The sequence below is a fragment of the Musa acuminata genome, chromosome BXJ1-1 (genome assembly GCF_036884655.1).
Source record: "Musa acuminata AAA Group cultivar baxijiao chromosome BXJ1-1, Cavendish_Baxijiao_AAA, whole genome shotgun sequence".
NCBI lineage: Eukaryota > Viridiplantae > Streptophyta > Magnoliopsida > Zingiberales > Musaceae > Musa > Musa acuminata.
Genome location: NC_088327.1, coordinates 9,583,164 through 9,600,643, shown reverse-complemented (window position 1 = coordinate 9,600,643; position 17,480 = coordinate 9,583,164). Strand labels below are relative to the sequence as shown.

At 43.2% G+C, this 17,480-nt stretch overlaps 2 protein-coding genes across 2 annotated transcripts; both read left to right on the top strand.

Annotated features, from left to right (window-relative positions):
• Positions 1-2,259: 2,259 nt before the first annotated feature.
• Positions 2,260-4,931, top strand: LOC135680511 (oligopeptide transporter 5-like). The gene is made up of 6 exons (XM_065194479.1): positions 2,260-2,706; positions 2,831-2,928; positions 2,998-3,570; positions 3,650-3,917; positions 4,037-4,219; positions 4,308-4,931. Exons 1-6 carry the CDS (start codon positions 2,260-2,262, stop codon positions 4,929-4,931), a joined length of 2,193 nt encoding a protein of 730 aa, XP_065050551.1.
• Positions 4,932-14,010: 9,079 nt separating this feature from the next.
• LOC135680506 (oligopeptide transporter 5-like) lies at positions 14,011-16,651 on the top strand. Its single transcript, XM_065194473.1, has 6 exons — positions 14,011-14,457; positions 14,582-14,679; positions 14,750-15,322; positions 15,405-15,672; positions 15,757-15,939; positions 16,028-16,651. Exons 1-6 carry the CDS (start codon positions 14,011-14,013, stop codon positions 16,649-16,651), a joined length of 2,193 nt encoding a protein of 730 aa, XP_065050545.1.
• The last annotated feature ends 829 nt before the right edge of the window (positions 16,652-17,480 follow it).

Below are 17,480 nucleotides of genomic sequence, written 5' to 3'. Positions count from 1 at the left end.
TAATTGTATAAGTTTTTCTATAAGAATGCATGGTTAGAACTAGAATAAATAATTTTCATTAAATCTTTTTACCTACAATATATACTTTTGAAATATGCATAGATATCAAAAACTTCATTTATGCTCATACAATTTATGAAAACTTAAACTTTATATATATATATATATTTTAAAATCATGACTTATTAATAATATTTTTCAAAATAAGATACATTTAAATATATTTTCAGAATGAAACCATAAATATAACTGATATCACATATTAAAGGATAAATATTATAATGCAATGACTACTATTCATATAAATATTATTAATGGTTCATAAACATAAATATAGCTAAGTTGTGCATGTAAGAGGAGAAGTCATAGTAGCATCGATGGTTATGACCATGGTCTGTAGTTCCGAACTGTACCGGCCGGTACGGGCGCGGTACGTACCGGTCCGATAGGTTGCCGGTACGCGGATCGCCTGTTACCGGTCCAAGTGCACTGTAGCACTGTAACAGTGCTACAGTACTCGGCACACATGAGTATACCGCTCGGTACACCTGGGTGTGCCGCTCGATATACCGTATCATACTGGTACCGAGCCCAGGTCGAAACACCGGTACAATACGATATTAGGAACGTTGGTTATGACCATATTATATTATGTGATAAGACTCATAAACATGTTTAAGCTATATGGTACAGATAACACATATATCTCTAAATCAAAGATATAAAAGAAATTAGCTTGAATAAATATTAATATTTAACCCCAAAGGTATGGTCCAAGTCATAGCCCACAATACAATTGTCATATCATGGAAAATAGCATATCATTTACTTTTTTCCAAATTAGGAATTAGACAAATATTTTCATATAACTTTTTAAAGCCATATATTTTTTAATATTTTTTAAAAAATATAATGCTAAATGAACATTTTCATATAAATCAGATGACATAAATAAATAAATACTTATACCATAATAAATAATTGTTTAAATTTTAAAAGCATCAACATATAAATCTTTTGGCAATGCTTTTAGATAATTAAATGACTTGTAATTGATGTAAATCACAAACATTTATGAACATCAAACGCAAACATTACTATTTTAAGAATAAAATAGATGAAGTCATCTACCAAAATATTATGATCTTTTCTTTTTTTTCAATATTATCATTTTTCATTCTTTTATTGCCTTCATGATATAAACGTCCAATTAATTAGGAACATCAAGATTCTTGGACCTATAATCTAAAACAGAAATTTAATTAATAATAATATAATAAAAAATTATAACCATACCTCATCTGATATGAAACCGAATCCTTTATGATTTGTTTTCTTAGTTTTCTTTTCTTTCTTACTTTTTTCTTTTTCTTTCTTTTCTCACTTCCTCACTTTCTCTTCCTCTCCTTGCTTGCACTATCCCCTCCCCCTTCCCCTTTTCTTTTTCCCCCTTCTCTTTCTTTCTTTCTTCCCCGATCACTCCTCTCTCTCTCTCTCTCTTCTTTCCACTTCTTCATCTCTTCATTTCTTCTTTCTTTTTCTTGCTCTCTTTCTTCTTCCGCTTCATCTCTTCATTTATAATAATAATAATAATAATAATAATAATAATAATAATAATCATCATCATCATCATCATCATCATCGTAAAAAACAATCCCCGTTGTTATGTGTCTCGGGCTGGTTTCTGGGAGACCTTTTCAACATCAGTAGTAATAACTTATTCCAAAACGGGAGGGTAAATGCAGGCGATAAATGGAGTTCACTTATACTCCAACTGAATTGTTCGGTCGGCCTGCTTTCTAATACACCCAATGAACATACCAAAGCAGTACTCCAACATCAAACCACCCCGAACAGCCTCGGCTGATCGTGCATTCATATTTATCCTGCGTTCTAACGACGTGGCGGTGCAGGATTAGTAGATTCATCTATTTTCTTTCGTGGTCGCTTCGTTCATGGCTGTTAAGGAAAACGCATACGTATGATTTTGGGAAGGTTTTGCTGGAGGAATCAGAAGCGAATCCTTATCGTGCGGTTTGATATCTACAAGTATCGGCTTGGAATCGCGAATTGCAAAGGAGGAGAAAGAGCGAAATGGGATCCGTCGCCGATGAGTCCCGGGATCTTGGAATTACTGGTACTCTTGTTTCCTTCTTCCTCTTTCTTGTGGTTCTTTTTTACGTCGTTTGAGTCTACGAGTGTAGAAGAATATATCTTGTTTTCGACTATGATTTGTGTTTGCGGATTATTGCTTTGGTGATGGCAGAGGAGAACTATGACAGCCCCATCGAGCAGGTAAGGCTCACAGTGCCGGCCACCGACGATCCGAGCCTGCCATGCTTGACCTTCCGAACATGGACCCTGGGGCTCGTCTCCTGCGTCCTGCTCTCATTCGTCAACCAGTTCCTGGGCTACCGGGAGAACCAGATCTCCCTGTCGTCGGTTTGCGTTCAGATACTGGCGCTCCCCGTCGGCCGAGCCATGGCCGCCATCCTGCCCACAACGCGGATCAAGATCCCGCTCACCAACTGGTCTTTCTCTATGAATCCTGGGCCGTTCAACCTCAAAGAGCACGTGCTGATCACCATCTTCGCCAATGCCGGTGCTGGCGGCGTCTATGCAGTGAACATCGTCACCATCATGAAGGCCTTTTACCATCGCGGCATCAACATCATCGCAGCGTTGCTGCTATCGGAAACAACCCAGGTCGGATTCCTCTATTCATATCAGGCCATGCATGCCTTCACGACATGATCCTATTCTCTCGTACCAGTAAACTCATCTAACAGTCTAATACTCACACCTTGTGTTCGTTCGTGCGAAACCTCAGTTGCTTGGATTCGGATGGGCCGGGCTGTTCAGAAAGTACCTGGTGGACTCACCGTATATGTGGTGGCCGGGAAACCTCGTCCAAGTCTCCCTCTTCAGGTAATTCTGCAATGCATTTCCCATATCCGTACATCAGCCGATTGAGTTCTGTTCTGTTGTCGTGTGCAGAGCACTGCATGAGGAAGAGAAGAGGCCCAAGGGTGGTGTGTCAAGATTCCAGTTCTTCTTGATAGTCATCACCTGTAGCTTCGCTTACTACGTTGTTCCCAACGTGCTGTTCCCATCCATCACCGCGATCTCCGTGATTTGCCTGATCTGGAAGAAGTCCGTAACCGCGCATCAGATTGGTTCCGGCCTCCACGGGCTCGGCGTCGGGTCTTTCGGCCTCGACTGGTCCACCATCGCCGGATTCCTCGGCAGTCCCCTGGCTTCACCAGCGTTTGCTACCTTCAACATATTAGCTGGTTACATCTTCCTCGTCTACGTCATCGTCCCCATCGCCTACTGGTCTAATGCGTACGGCTCTAAGAACTTCCCCGTGTATACGTCGTCCTTGTACGACGTCTACGGAAAAAAATACGACCTCGACCGTGTTCTCGATCAGAAGACGTTCACCTTGAACATCACTGAATACGAGAAATACAGCGATATCCGTCTCAGCATCATGTTCGCCATCTCCTACGGGCTCGGCTTTGCGACACTGACGGCCACTCTCGCCCATGTCTTCCTCTTCAATGGCTCGTGCGTCTCTTCCTTCCTCTGCTATGCTTATATCTTTGCTCTTGTACTGTATTCATGCGTGTTGCTCGACCTGCCACAGGTACATCCTGAAACTATGGCGCCAAACTGCATCCAAGATGCACGATAATTACCTAGATATTCATGGGAGACTAATGAAGGCAAACTACGAGTCCGTCCCTCAATGGTGGTTCCATATTATTCTTGTCGTCGTCACGGCACTGGCCATCTTCACCTGCGAAGGATTCGGCAAGCAGCTTCAGCTGCCTTACTGGGGTATTTTGCTTGCCATGGCCATGGCTTTCATTTTCACCCTGCCCATTGGAGTCATTCTTGCCACCGCCAATCAGGTTCCTCCACCTCTGCCATATATATATATATATATATATATATATATATATATATATATATATATATATATATACACCTTAGCATAGAGCATAAGTGCTTTGTTTCTTTGCTGCTGCAGGAACCGGGACTGAACATTATCACAGAGATGGTGATAGGTTACATAATGCCAGGGAAGCCTTTGGCGAACGTCGTATTTAAGACGTATGGATACATTAGCATGACCCAAGCTCACACGTTCCTCTCCGACTTCAAGTTGGGGCAGTACATGAAGATCCCTCCAAAGGCCATGTTTTTTGTCCAGGTTAAATCTATTACTCTTTAGTTCATTGAGTCTCCATTGTATCTCCAAGGCATGCACATAAACCTAAACCTAACTGCCGTTGCTTCAGCTGGTGGGAACCGTAGTCGCCTCTGCAGTCTACTTCGGGACGGCATGGTGGCTTCTCGGCACTATCACGTCCATCTGCGACACCAGCAAATTACCGGAGGGCAGCCCGTGGACGTGCCCCGGTGACGCTGTCTTCTTCAGCGCGTCCATCATCTGGGGAGTCGTTGGCCCGTTGCGCATGTTCGGCCCCGAGAGCATCTACTCCTCCCTCAACTACTTCTTCCTCGCCGGGGCGCTGGCGCCGTTCTTCGTCTGGCTGCTGTCTCGGTTCTTCCCCCAGAAGAATTGGATCAAGCTCATCAACTTCCCGGTGCTCCTCGGAGCGACTGCCATGATGCCGCCCGCCCACGCAGTGAACTACACCTCCTGGTTCGTCGTCGGCATTATCTTCAACTATTACGTGTACAACAAGTACAAGAGCTGGTGGGGGAGGTACACCTACGTGCTATCGGCCGGTTTGGATGCCGGGACGGCCTTCATGGCCGTGCTCGCTTTCTTCGCCCTCAACAACTATAACATCTACTCCGTGGCATGGTGGGGAGGCGAAGCCGACGACCACTGCTCTCTCGCCCGATGCCCTACGGCGGGATCCTACGTGCCCGAAGGCTGCCCTTCCTTCCAATGATTGTGCTTTGGATTGTCCTATTTTTACGTCATCTGCTTTATTGAAATATAGATTTCTTATATTTTGTGTGTACCTTTTTTTTTTGAAAAAAATTAGATTGAGTTTTAATGGTCAAACAAGTTGCTACGTGGTGTACTACCGCTCCCAACAAAAAGAAAAGAACGTTGGCATTGCAGTGTCTTGCCAAATAAGCTAAAGCATTTGTAAGGTTGTTGGATATTGATTGGAAATATTTTAATAGTGAATCATAGCCGATCAATTAATCGTGCATTGATGCACAAAATGAGGTTGGCTATAGCTTATCGGCTATAATCCATGGGAGTTTATTTGGGTATGACTCCCCATTTAGTCGGGCAAGACGTTAAAGAGAGATGTTCGAGTCATTATACGGTGACCCCTCAACTGATCAAGAATAAAAGTTGATTCTTAGCATTGGCTTGGATGATATTTTTTTCAAGAATGCTTAGCAATCCAAAAGGAACCTCGGACTGACTTGTGTGCAAGAGGGACCCTATTGAAAAACTTCTCTCGATGCTTGTCTTTATATAGGAAGCACTCAGGAAATCAAACCTTTACCTCGGAATCACCTCAAGTCCACCTCAGAGCCACTCCAAGTCTACCTTCGAGCCATTTGAAGCTAACCTCGGAGCCACCTCAAATACATCGAGACCACTTAGAGGGGGCATCGGAAACTCTTGTGCCTTCGGGTTTGGCTAAAGTCAGCCTAATTAAAACATCGACAGTACTTTTCCTTAGCATGGCATTAGAAGAAGGGTTTGAATATCATAGAAATTTTCACCCGCTAACCTACTTAATAAATGCTCCAATGAGGAGGCTTTGCCTCCAACCCATAATACCTTTACTTTGGGGTAACTATCCGCCTTCCCTCATGTGAATGTGTCCACTTTTGCTCAATCACTAGAGCGTTATTGTCGTCTATTCAATGATCCAGTCTTTCACCTCTAGGAACGAATACGAGCCACCTAATTATTTCTATCGAAAAAATCTTGAATCTCACCCACCAGGTACAGACGCTCACGGGCATGATGCAACCTATCATCCTACTCTTGCCACAACTAGCTCAATAAGTCATGCCACTATCTCAATCACGGTTGATGTCTCACCCATCGTCGGCATCCCCATCGGGATTGCCCCAACCGACTCGGCATCGACAACTCAAGACCATCTCTAGCCCGTTAAGCTAGCAGTGAAAGGAGCACCCTGCTCTCCGATAGTAGAATTAGTGCACTACCGCATTAGTGTCCTGCCTTGTTCAAATAAATGACCCAATTGATGGATTTGATGGATGACTCCTTGAAGGTCCAATTGCAACAAATAGACTAGTGCTTAAATGAGATGCTTTAGTTGTTCCAACAGTCTAAGAGAGAAGGTTCAGTTGATGTCATCTCGGGTCACTCCCCATTCACTCAGAGCATCCAAGAGGAACTGATCTCGACAAATTTTTGACTTCCATCAGTAGAAGCCTTGGACGGTAACTCCGACCTAGTGGAGCACACTATCACCTTCATGCTCAAATGTCTTTGTATGGCACCTCGGATGTTTTGATGTGCCACGCGTTCCCAACAACACTGAGAGGCTCGACCTGGGAATGGTATAGTCACCTACTTTCAGTAGGTTTCTTCGCTCAACTCATAAAAGAATTCAAGCTCAACTTCTTTAGGAATATGTTAGTCATAGGTGCCCTGCAAGCAAATCATGTAAGTGATGACACATGTGACTTGACAAGCAGTCTTTTTTATTTATTATTATTATTTGATATTTTATCACTTTATATTGCTTGTTGCTTGATTATATTGTGATGTCTATGGATCCGCGAAATGAGAATCAGATCATAGTAAGATTAAAATGATGAGACCGATTCATCTTTAAACACATATCCTAAATAATCCCGGTCATAGGTTACTTAAGAAGGACATCGAGATGACTGGACATACTAGTGTGTTGTATACCTGTCCGTATGATGGATGCAACTGGTCTCATGCTGCTCGTGTGGGGACACTAGAGATATAGTACGGGTGCTCGTTTGAGAATGAGTTCACTAATTGATTCGCTTATGGAATGCTGGATGGTTGATGATACTTTATTGTTAGACAATGATTCTGTAGTCCCAGTGGTATATCTGGTCCTTATACTTAAGACATCAATGATGTCTTATATAAGTACTTAATTCTTTGATACCGAACTTATAGGTCTAGAGGTTCCAGATCTAGTACAGCTAATCATCGGGAGTGATAGCCAACCTTACCATGACTATTGAGTGTCGATAGAGGATCATTCACTTTCGGTGTCATGAGAAGAATATCTCATGTGTTCTTACTCAGACAAATAACTAGTCAGGGTCATTCGGATTGAGAGAAAAAGAGTTCTCCGGGAGAATCCGATTAGAGCGAGACTCGAGTAGAAACCGTATAGGTCTCATAGCACCATGCTCGATATATGGTCATTGGGATATTAGATGGATGAGGGACTATATGTATATAGTAACCGATGACAAACATGTCCAATGGATTGGATTCTCTTGTATCGTTCGGGGACTGCAGCGTAGTGGCTTAGTACGTTCGTAGTTGATGAGTCGAGTGAATTATTATAGAGATAATAATACATTGATCCAGAAAGAGTTTTGAAAGATATGACTAGCTCAATATTGGGTCTATAGGGTCACACACACATGATAGGTATTGCGATGAGTGGATGTTGAAATATCCGTCGGAGCCCATATCTTATTGGATATCCAATAAGCCCATGAATTATTGGATCTTATAAATGAGATTCATTAAGAGTCAATGAGAGATTTTTAGATAGAGATCCACTAATTTAAGAGGCTTAGGTAGTTAGATGAAGATCTAATACTCAATATGGCTATATCCATTAGGGATATGTTGATAGGGGACCCCTATAAATAGGTGGGAACTAATGGTTCATTGGCTAGAGTCTTTTTTGGTTACCTCTCATATTCTCCTCCCCTTCTCCTCCTCAGATAACAGACTCAAAGTTTTGAGGTGCATTGTCACAATCCTACTGTGTGGATCACCGCTAGAGAGAAGGATGCTTGACCTCCTTTAACCTCTCTTAGAGATCTGCAGGAATTCACGGATATACGATTACCCTATGTAACACAATATTTTGTATACGCAGTTTTAAGTTTCATAATTTTTACGCACCGATCTTTACAGCATGACGAACACATCTTTAGGCAATTAGGAATTTTATTTTTAATGTTCTTCCACTGCGAATGTGATGTCGCCCCTAGATTTCCCTACAGAATATATGTATAAGGCTATCTACAAAGATACTATTCGGGCTCAAACAAGCGGAGGAAGAAATCCAAGGCATGCAGTAAGCCCACTCATTCTTCGAGATTCAAGGTTTTATGTTAGGCCTTAGGCCTGCTCACTTTTTCTGGTCATTGGTAGAGAGGCCATTGACGATAGTGCTAGAAGTCCTCCAAAGAGCTAATTAGTATCTAGTCGTAGAGACAATGATCTCAAATAAGCATGAAGAAACTCACAAAATGCCATGGTAAAAACAACCATCTCTAACTCTGACCTCGAGCTCACCATGATGGAAGAAGCATGGTCGACATGAAATATCTTGCCCGAGATCCAAGTTAGCCTCCATAAACATGATAAGAATCGAAATCTTCTTGTAAATAAAGGAAAAAGGATTCTTAAACGACCCTTCGACGATGAGGACGTCCTTAGAGAGGAGGAATAAATCAAAATATTATTACTTCAATCGAGATTATGGCCATGATATGGAGGAGTGTTGTGATTTGAATGACCAGATCAAGAAGCTCATTCATTAGGGGCACTTCGGGAGGTTTATTTGAAAACCCTAAAAATCTTCTCCCAATTCGCAAGGTCCAGTGGAAAGATAAATTTAAGTCATCATCAGTGGACCCATCTCGAGAGGAGACAGCTTCTCGAGGCTTAAAGCTTATGCCTAAGCCACCATTGAAAAATGCCTGAGGTTAGGACAAGGCATGAAAATAACTTTCAAAGAAGAAGAGATGGGGTACCTCGACCCAAACTATGACGATGCCTTAGTGGTCTTCATAAGGATGATCAACACTTGAGTAAAGAGGATAATGATCAATACAGGTAGCTCTATCGACATACTTTATTTTGATGCCTTTAAAAACTTGGGTTATTAGCTAATGACCACTCCGCTTTGGTGTCTTTGTAGACGGGGTTCACGAGCGACTGTATTTTGAGAGCGTGCGGCCCTCTATGCTATAATCTTGTGTTTCTTCTTGGACCACATTGACACCATCATTGTGACCCAATTGAGGTAGATCTAGCACCTTCAAAGATGGTTCTCGAGCAACTATTGAGGTCAAACAGGGCTCCACAACACTCGACATGGAACTAGGCTCCTTCCTCTTCAAGGCGTATAGGTTCATACTTGGATATAATCCAAATCAAGATTAAAATGAAGCTCGAGCTAAATAAGGGAATGTTTGGGTCATACACCAAGGGGTCGGGCTGAGACCCGCATCAATCAGTCAATCTTCATCCATCTTCCAGATTGTTGTAGAAGAGTAAAGAACATCCCTCAAGTAATGCACATAATCTGCTTGCTCATTCGACGGGAAGGGAGGGGTGTTTTAATATTGCACACTGACCAAGTGAGGGTAAATCCCCAGTCCTGGCTTGTTCTCACAAAAAAGTAACCTTCCCTTCAACCTTTGTTATTTGAAGGGGTGCCACTCACTTTCGAACCTTCTCAGGTAGCCAAGTAGTAGTCGCTCCTCCCTTTATATGGTCAAAAGCAAGAGAAGAAGAGGGTGCGGGTTGGGATAATATTGGCATAGTGGCACTTCTCGATGAACACTATGAGATAGTACTTACTACAAATAGAACGCCATCTAAAAAGGCAAAATCCTCTATCATTAGAGGCAGGACACTATTCCTATGTAGAGGGGAAGATGGAGCCCCACCTCGAGGGTGTCATAGGACAAACAAAAAGCCCCTGAAACTAGGTTGAAGGGGTGCTGATAGGGTCAGGGAACATGCAGCTCGAAGTCTGTCGGGATACAATTCTAGGATTGCAGGCAATTCAGAAGAGGTGTGTTCACCACTAAATCACAATTGTAGGCATTCCTTATGGACTCTAGGTCCCGAAGAGCCCTTTGGTTTTTGAAAGATGCCTCCTCCAATGAGGATGATCCGACTTACTCTGCCTTTAGATTGCTTGAAGATGATGGACGAATCTCAAGCGATTAATGACTAAAGGACCCAGAAAAACTAGTGTGAGAAAGAAGGGACATCCTGAGCTAAGATAGGGGAGAAGAATTAATACCAAAATGTGGGACTTGAAGACCAACCCACCCTACCGATATAAGGTGGGGAATGCTCCTATGAAGATCTTGAGGGGCGAGACCAAGAGCTCTTGAGATCCTAAAGGCTTTGGACTCTAAAGGCTTAGGTGAAAAATGAGTCCTCTTTCTTAGTACGTTGGGGGGAAGGGATTTAAGAAAGAGTTGTCGATCTCTCTCCACTCAAGATTGAGATTAGTATTGCCTCAAGGGTAAACCCTTGAAGGTTCCAATGATAGAAAAGTCTGAAACTCGCCATGATGGAGGGGAGCCTTGAGATCCGCTACAGCAGGAAAGACAAAAATATGCCATGGCAGAATGGGACTTTGAGATACACTATAGCAAGAAAGCCCGAAATACACTGCAATTGATTGAGACTTTGAGATCCGCTATGATAGGAAAGCCTGAAATCCATCATGACGGAGTGCAGCTTTAAAATTCGCTATGGTGGGAAAGCCCAAAATTTGTCATTGTGAAGTGTAGCTTCGAGATCCACTATGGTGGGAAAGCCCAAAATTTGTCACGGTAGAGTGGCTTTCAGACTCGCTACGTTAAGAAAGCCCAAATTCCACCACGGTGAAGTGCTGCTTCGAGATCTGCTATGATAAGAAAGCCTAAAATCTGATAAAATATGAAATGTAATTACAGAGTATGTTTGAGATAATGAACTTGATGACTATTTATACATTTTAGCAGAGAGGATTTTCCTCAATTGCTTAGAGATTTCCTCATGCAGTTGAGGAAATCTTATATGCTATCATGCCCCCGCAAGATTGAGCTTCTATCAAGGATGTCGATCTTGGACCGATACAATGAAAATAATTTGCAGGCGAGAGGCTTTGTGAGTGAGTCTGCTAGCTGATCAACCGTATGCACGTGAGAAACATGTAGTTGATGTCTGACAACTTAATCTTACACGAAGTGGAAGTCGATGACAATACTTCAGTAGTAGGGGAACCTTGTGAAAAATGGAGAGTTGCAATGGAGGGAGTGAGGAGCTGCTAAATCGGGAGAGAGTGTGGATCCTGAGGAGAATGACCGGATGGTGTTGTGGGAGACTCGTTTGCCGAGATCAATAGTGTACTCCAGTGATGTATAGTTGTTGGAGAAGGGCGCACAGTATGTGACTCAAGGTTTTGAAATGGAAAGGTAGACTCCACAAAAATAACATGATGTGATATAAAGAAATTTTGAGTTTAGGGTTCGTACCATCGAAAGATATTATGTTCAAGAGAATATACAATAAAAATACGAGGCATAAGGACGTAGCCATATATAACATAAAAAACCAAATGCTTTGAGTTTTTGAAGGTTTAGATATTTGTGAAATAGTTTTTCAAATGGTGACTGGTACTGAAGGACTGGAGTGAGCATACAAATGTTGATGTTTACGTTCAACAGAACCAACTAGTTGAAGAGTATGTGAGGGTGACTTAAGGTATTGTATACTACCAGCTAAGAGACAGGATATGAGGGATTGATTTTCAATGCCTCCGTTAGAGTAAACTATTTTGATTATAGATTGAAAGAAGTTTTCGATCAACCATCTAAAGTTGAAAAAATTATTGAAACTTCAGATTTATGATAGAGATGGTATAACCATGTATACTTGGTAAAGTAGTCTACGAAAATGACATAAAATCTAAACTTATCAAAAGAAGTAATTAGGGCAAGACCCCAAACATCAATATAAATAATTTCAAAAAGGTATAGAGAGAAGATTTCAAAAGAGAATCTATGACTTTTATTACTTAAATAAGCATCATAATTAGATATAATGCTATTATTTTTAAGAGTAAGTTAAAAGCCTTCGGAGCTCCGACCGTAGTGGTGGCATCGCTGCTTGAGGACTTTGCAAGTGTAGCAAGAGCGACGGCAACAACGACCACAATTTCTCATCGACTAGAAGATAAGTATTGCTCTGAGCCAATGACTTTGATACCATGATAAAATATGAAATGTAATTACATTATGTGCTTGAGATAGTAAATTTGATCGTTATTTATACATATTAGCATCCTCAACTGTTCAGAGATTTCCTGCAGTTGAAGAAATTATCTGCTATTAATATCCACCATGACAGAGTGTGGCTTCGAGATTTGCTACGACAAGAAAGCTAGGAAAATATGACCATGGTGAAAACCTCAAGCCAAACATGCACATGTAAGTTAAGAAAATATGACCCATGTAACCAGATCCACTACGACAGAGACCATGGCCTAAACATTCCCGAGACGTATGAGTCGGAATAACCCGACCCATGCTATCAAATTCGCATGGCTAGAATCTTTGACCAAACGTGCCCGAGGCATATGAGTTGGGAAAACCCAATCAATATTATCAGATTCACCACTGTGAAAGTCCTAGGCTAATCGTGCCCGAGGCGTTTGAGTTAAGAAAACCTAATCCATATAACCAATATCTATTATGGCAAAGATTTTAAGTCAAATATACCCGATGCTTATGAGTCGAGAAAACCTGACTCGTACCATCATATTTGCAATGACGAAGACTTCAGGCCAAACAAGCTCGACGCATGTGAGTTCGACCCATGCTATCAGATGTGCTATGGCGAGGACGCTAGGCTAAGTATGCCCAGAGAAAAGTCGACCCACGCCATTCATATCCACCATGATAGATACCATGAGCCTAGCATGTCTGATATACGAGGATCAAAAAGGTCTGACCCATGCCTAAGGAAAAGAGGACGAATTAAGTACCGCACTTCGAACCAAACCCCACAACATATCTTTCGATAGATAAATAATAAAAATTATTTTGATAATCAATCATCATCTATCAACTAATTGTCTTAAAGGCGGTCTCAAAGGCGCTGACGGAAAGAAAGTCTCCGATCATCGTTCACTTCTATCACTTCATCTCTTCTTTCTCGTCTGTTTTCACAGCCGATCCTTTATTTCTTACCTTTTCATTTCTTTTCCATGTTCTCTTTCTTCTTCCCCTTCTCTCTCTCTCTCTCTCCTCCTTTCTCCCTTCTTTCTGCCCGATCTCCCCTCACCCGAAGCCCCTCTCTCGTGCCGTTACGCGAGAAGAGAGACGGCGGGGAAGAAAACCGATTTCTGATTTTTTTTCACATTTTAGTCCCTGAAATTATACTTAGTATTTGATGATGATGATAATAATAATAATCATAAAAATCAATCCCGGTGTCTCGGGCTGGTTTCTGGGAGACCTTTTCAACATTAGTAGTAATAACATATTCCAAAACGGGAGGGTAAATGCAGGCGATAAATAGAGGTCACTTATTCTCCAACGCATTCTAATGCACCCACTGTACATACCAAAACAGTTATCCAGCATCAAACCACCCCGAACAGCCTCGGTTGATCGTGCATTCATATTTATCCTGCGTTCCGATGACGTGGCGGTGCAGGAATAGTAGATTCATTTATTTTCTTTCGTGGTTGGTTCGTTCATGGCAGATAAGGAAAACGCATACGTATGTTTTTGGGAATGTTTTGCTGGAGGAATCAGAACCGAATCCGTGTCGTGCGGTTTGATATCTATAAGTATCGACTTGGAATCATGAATGCAAAAGGAGGAGAAAGAGCAGCATGGAATCCGTCGCCGATGAGCTCCGAGACCTTGGAAACACAGGTACTCTTGTTTCCGTCTTCCTCTTTCTTGTGGTTCTTTTTTACGTCGTTTCAAGTCTACGAGTGTAGAAGAACAGATCTTGCTTTCGAATATGATTTGTGTTTGTGGATGAATGCTTTGGTGATGGCAGAGGAAAACTATGACAGCCCCATCGAGCAGGTAAGGCTCACAGTGCCGGCCACCGACGATCCAAGCCTGCCATGCTTGACCTTCCGAACATGGACGCTGGGGCTCGTCTCCTGCGTCCTGCTCGCCTTCGTCAACCAGTTCCTCGGCTACCGAGAGAACCAGATCACCCTGTCGTCGGTTTGCATTCAGATACTGGCGCTCCCCGTCGGCCGAGCCATGGCCGCCATCCTGCCCACCACGCCGATCAAGATCCCGCTCACCAACTGGTCTTTCTCCATGAATCCTGGGCCGTTCAACCTCAAGGAGCACGTGCTGATCACCATCTTTGCTAACGCCGGTGCTGGCGGTGTCTACGCAGTGGGCATTGTCACCATCATGAGGGCCTTTTACCATCGCGGCATCAACATCATCGCAGCGTTGCTGCTATCGGAAACAACCCAGGTCGGATTACTCTGTTCATATCATTCCATGCATGCTTTCAGAACATGATCCTATTCGCTCGTACCAGTAATCTCATCTAACTGTCTAATACTCACGCCTTGTGTTCGTTCGTGCGAAACCTCAGTTGCTTGGATTCGGATGGGCCGGACTGTTCAGAAAGTACCTGGTGGATTCACCGTATATGTGGTGGCCGGGAAACCTCGTCCAAGTCTCCCTCTTCAGGTAAATTCTACAATGCATTTCCCATATCTGTACATCAGCCTATTGAGTTCTGTTCTGTTGTCGTGTGCAGAGCACTGCATGAGGAAGAGAAGAGGCCCAAGGGTGGTGTGTCAAGATTCCAGTTCTTCTTGATAGTCGTCACCTGTAGCTTCGCTTACTACGTTGTTCCCAACGTGTTGTTCCCATCCATCACCGCGATCTCCGTGATTTGCCTGATCTGGAAGAAGTCCGTCACCGCGCATCAGATTGGTTCCGGCCTCCACGGGCTCGGCGTCGGGTCTTTCGGCCTCGACTGGTCCACCATCGCCGGCTTCCTGGGCAGTCCCCTGGCTTCACCAGCGTTTGCTACCTTCAACATATTAGCTGGTTACATCTTCCTCGTCTACGTCATCGTCCCCATCGCCTACTGGTCCAATGCGTACGGCTCTAAGAACTTCCCCGTGTATACGTCGTCCCTGTACGACGTCTACGGAAAAAAATACGAACTCGACCGTGTTCTCGATCAGAAGACGTTCACATTGAACGTCACTGAATACGAGAAATACAGCAATATCCGTCTCAGCATCATGTTCGCCATCTCCTACGGGCTCGGCTTTGCGACATTGACGGCCACTCTCGCCCATGTCTTCCTCTTCAATGGCTCGTGCGTCTCTTCCTTCCTCTGCTACTATGCTTGTATCTTTGCTCTTGTACTGTATTCATACGTGTTGCTCGACCTGCCACAGGTACATCCTGAAACAATGGCGCCAAACTGCATCCAAGATGCACGATAATTACCTAGACATTCATGGGAGACTTATGAAGGCAAACTACGAGGCCGTCCCCCAATGGTGGTTCCATATTATTCTTGTCGTCGTCATGGCACTGGCCATCTTCACCTGCGAAGGATTCGGTAAGCAGCTGCAGCTGCCTTACTGGGGCATCTTCCTTGCGATCGCCATGGCTTTCGTTTTCACATTGCCCATCGGTGTCATTCTTGCAACCGCCAATCAGGTTCCTTCACCTCGGCCATGTATATATATGTATATACACACCTTAGCATATAGCATAACGTGCTTTGTTTCTCTGCTGCTGCAGGAACCGGGACTGAACATTATCACAGAGATGGTGATAGGTTACATAATGCCAGGGAAGCCTTTGGCGAACGTCGTATTTAAGACGTATGGATACATTAGCATGACCCAAGCTCATACGTTCCTCGCCGACTTCAAGTTGGGGCAGTACATGAAGATCCCTCCAAAGGCCATGTTTTTTGCCCAGGTTAAATCTATTATTCTTTAATTCATCGAGTCTCCATTGTATCTCAACGACATGCACATAAACCTAAACCTAACTGCCGTTGCTTCAGCTGGTGGGAACCGTCGTCGCCTCTGCAGTCTACTTCGGGACGGCATGGTGGCTTCTCGGCACCATCACGTCCATCTGCGACACCAGCAAATTACCGGAGGGCAGCCCGTGGACGTGCCCCGGCGACGCAGTCTTCTTCAGCGCGTCCATCATCTGGGGAGTCGTTGGCCCGTTGCGCATGTTCGGCCCCGAGAGCATCTACTCCTCCCTCAACTACTTCTTCCTCGCCGGGGCGCTGGCGCCGTTCTTCGTCTGGCTTCTGTCGCGGTTCTTCCCCCAGAAGAAGTGGATCAAGCTTATCAACTTCCCGGTGCTCCTCGGAGCGACTGCCATGATGCCGCCCGCCCACGCAGTGAACTACACCTCCTGGTTCGTCGTCGGCATCATCTTCAACTATTACGTGTACAACAAGTACAAGAACTGGTGGGGGAGGTACACCTACGTGCTATCAGCCGGTTTGGATGCCGGGACGGCCTTCATGGCCGTGCTCGCTTTCTTCACCCTCAACAACTATAACATCTACTCCGTGGCATGGTGGGGAGGCGATGCCGACGACCACTGCCCTCTTGCTCAGTGTCCGACGGCGGGTTCCTACGTGCCCGAAGGCTGCCCATCCTTCCAATGATTGTCCTATTTTTACGTCATCTGCTTTATTGAAATATAGATTTATTATATTTTGTGTGTACCCTTTGTATGTTGAAAAACATATTAGATTAATCATTCTTGCGCTAAGTATTCCTTAATCCTTCTCTTATTGTAATCAAATCATTCTTTTTACCTGCCTAAGTTTCCGAAATGAAGTTGCAGTTAGCGTTATTCATCCTCAGCAATAGTATGAACCTTTCTTATGTCATGCAGTAACCAAAATATTTGTGTGATGCTTGCCTCGATTCATCCTACATTCACGGGTTTTTTGTGAGCTCAACTCTCATAAGCATTTCTGGAATATAAGTTTTGTTTCTGATGTCACTTATAAATCAGTGAATTAGAAACTCATAATCTTATATATATATATATATATATATATATATATATATATATATATATATATATGAATAACTATTATTATTAAAAGAATTTATGTAATTTAAATACCTGGCATAATTATTATTTATAGTAGTAATTATGACAGTTCTAATAATGATAATATAATGATAGTACTAGTTGATGTAGTACTAAAGAAGGTTGGAAAGGATTGCGGACAAACATAGTGTGATTCGTTCTACATTGGCTGTACATTAAACCCAGCGTTTATGGCGCCAACCTGCGTTTTATTGACGTGGCGGAGTATGATTGGCGGATATTGACAGAAAAGGAAATATAGGATTTCCACAATGTCATTTGGGTTTATTGCGGAATCAAGGGGGAATCCCTGTTGCTGCGGTGGGCTTTCTCTATATATCGTGTGGAATCATTACCGCTGATTGATTCCCTAAGAAGAGAAGCGGAGCGAC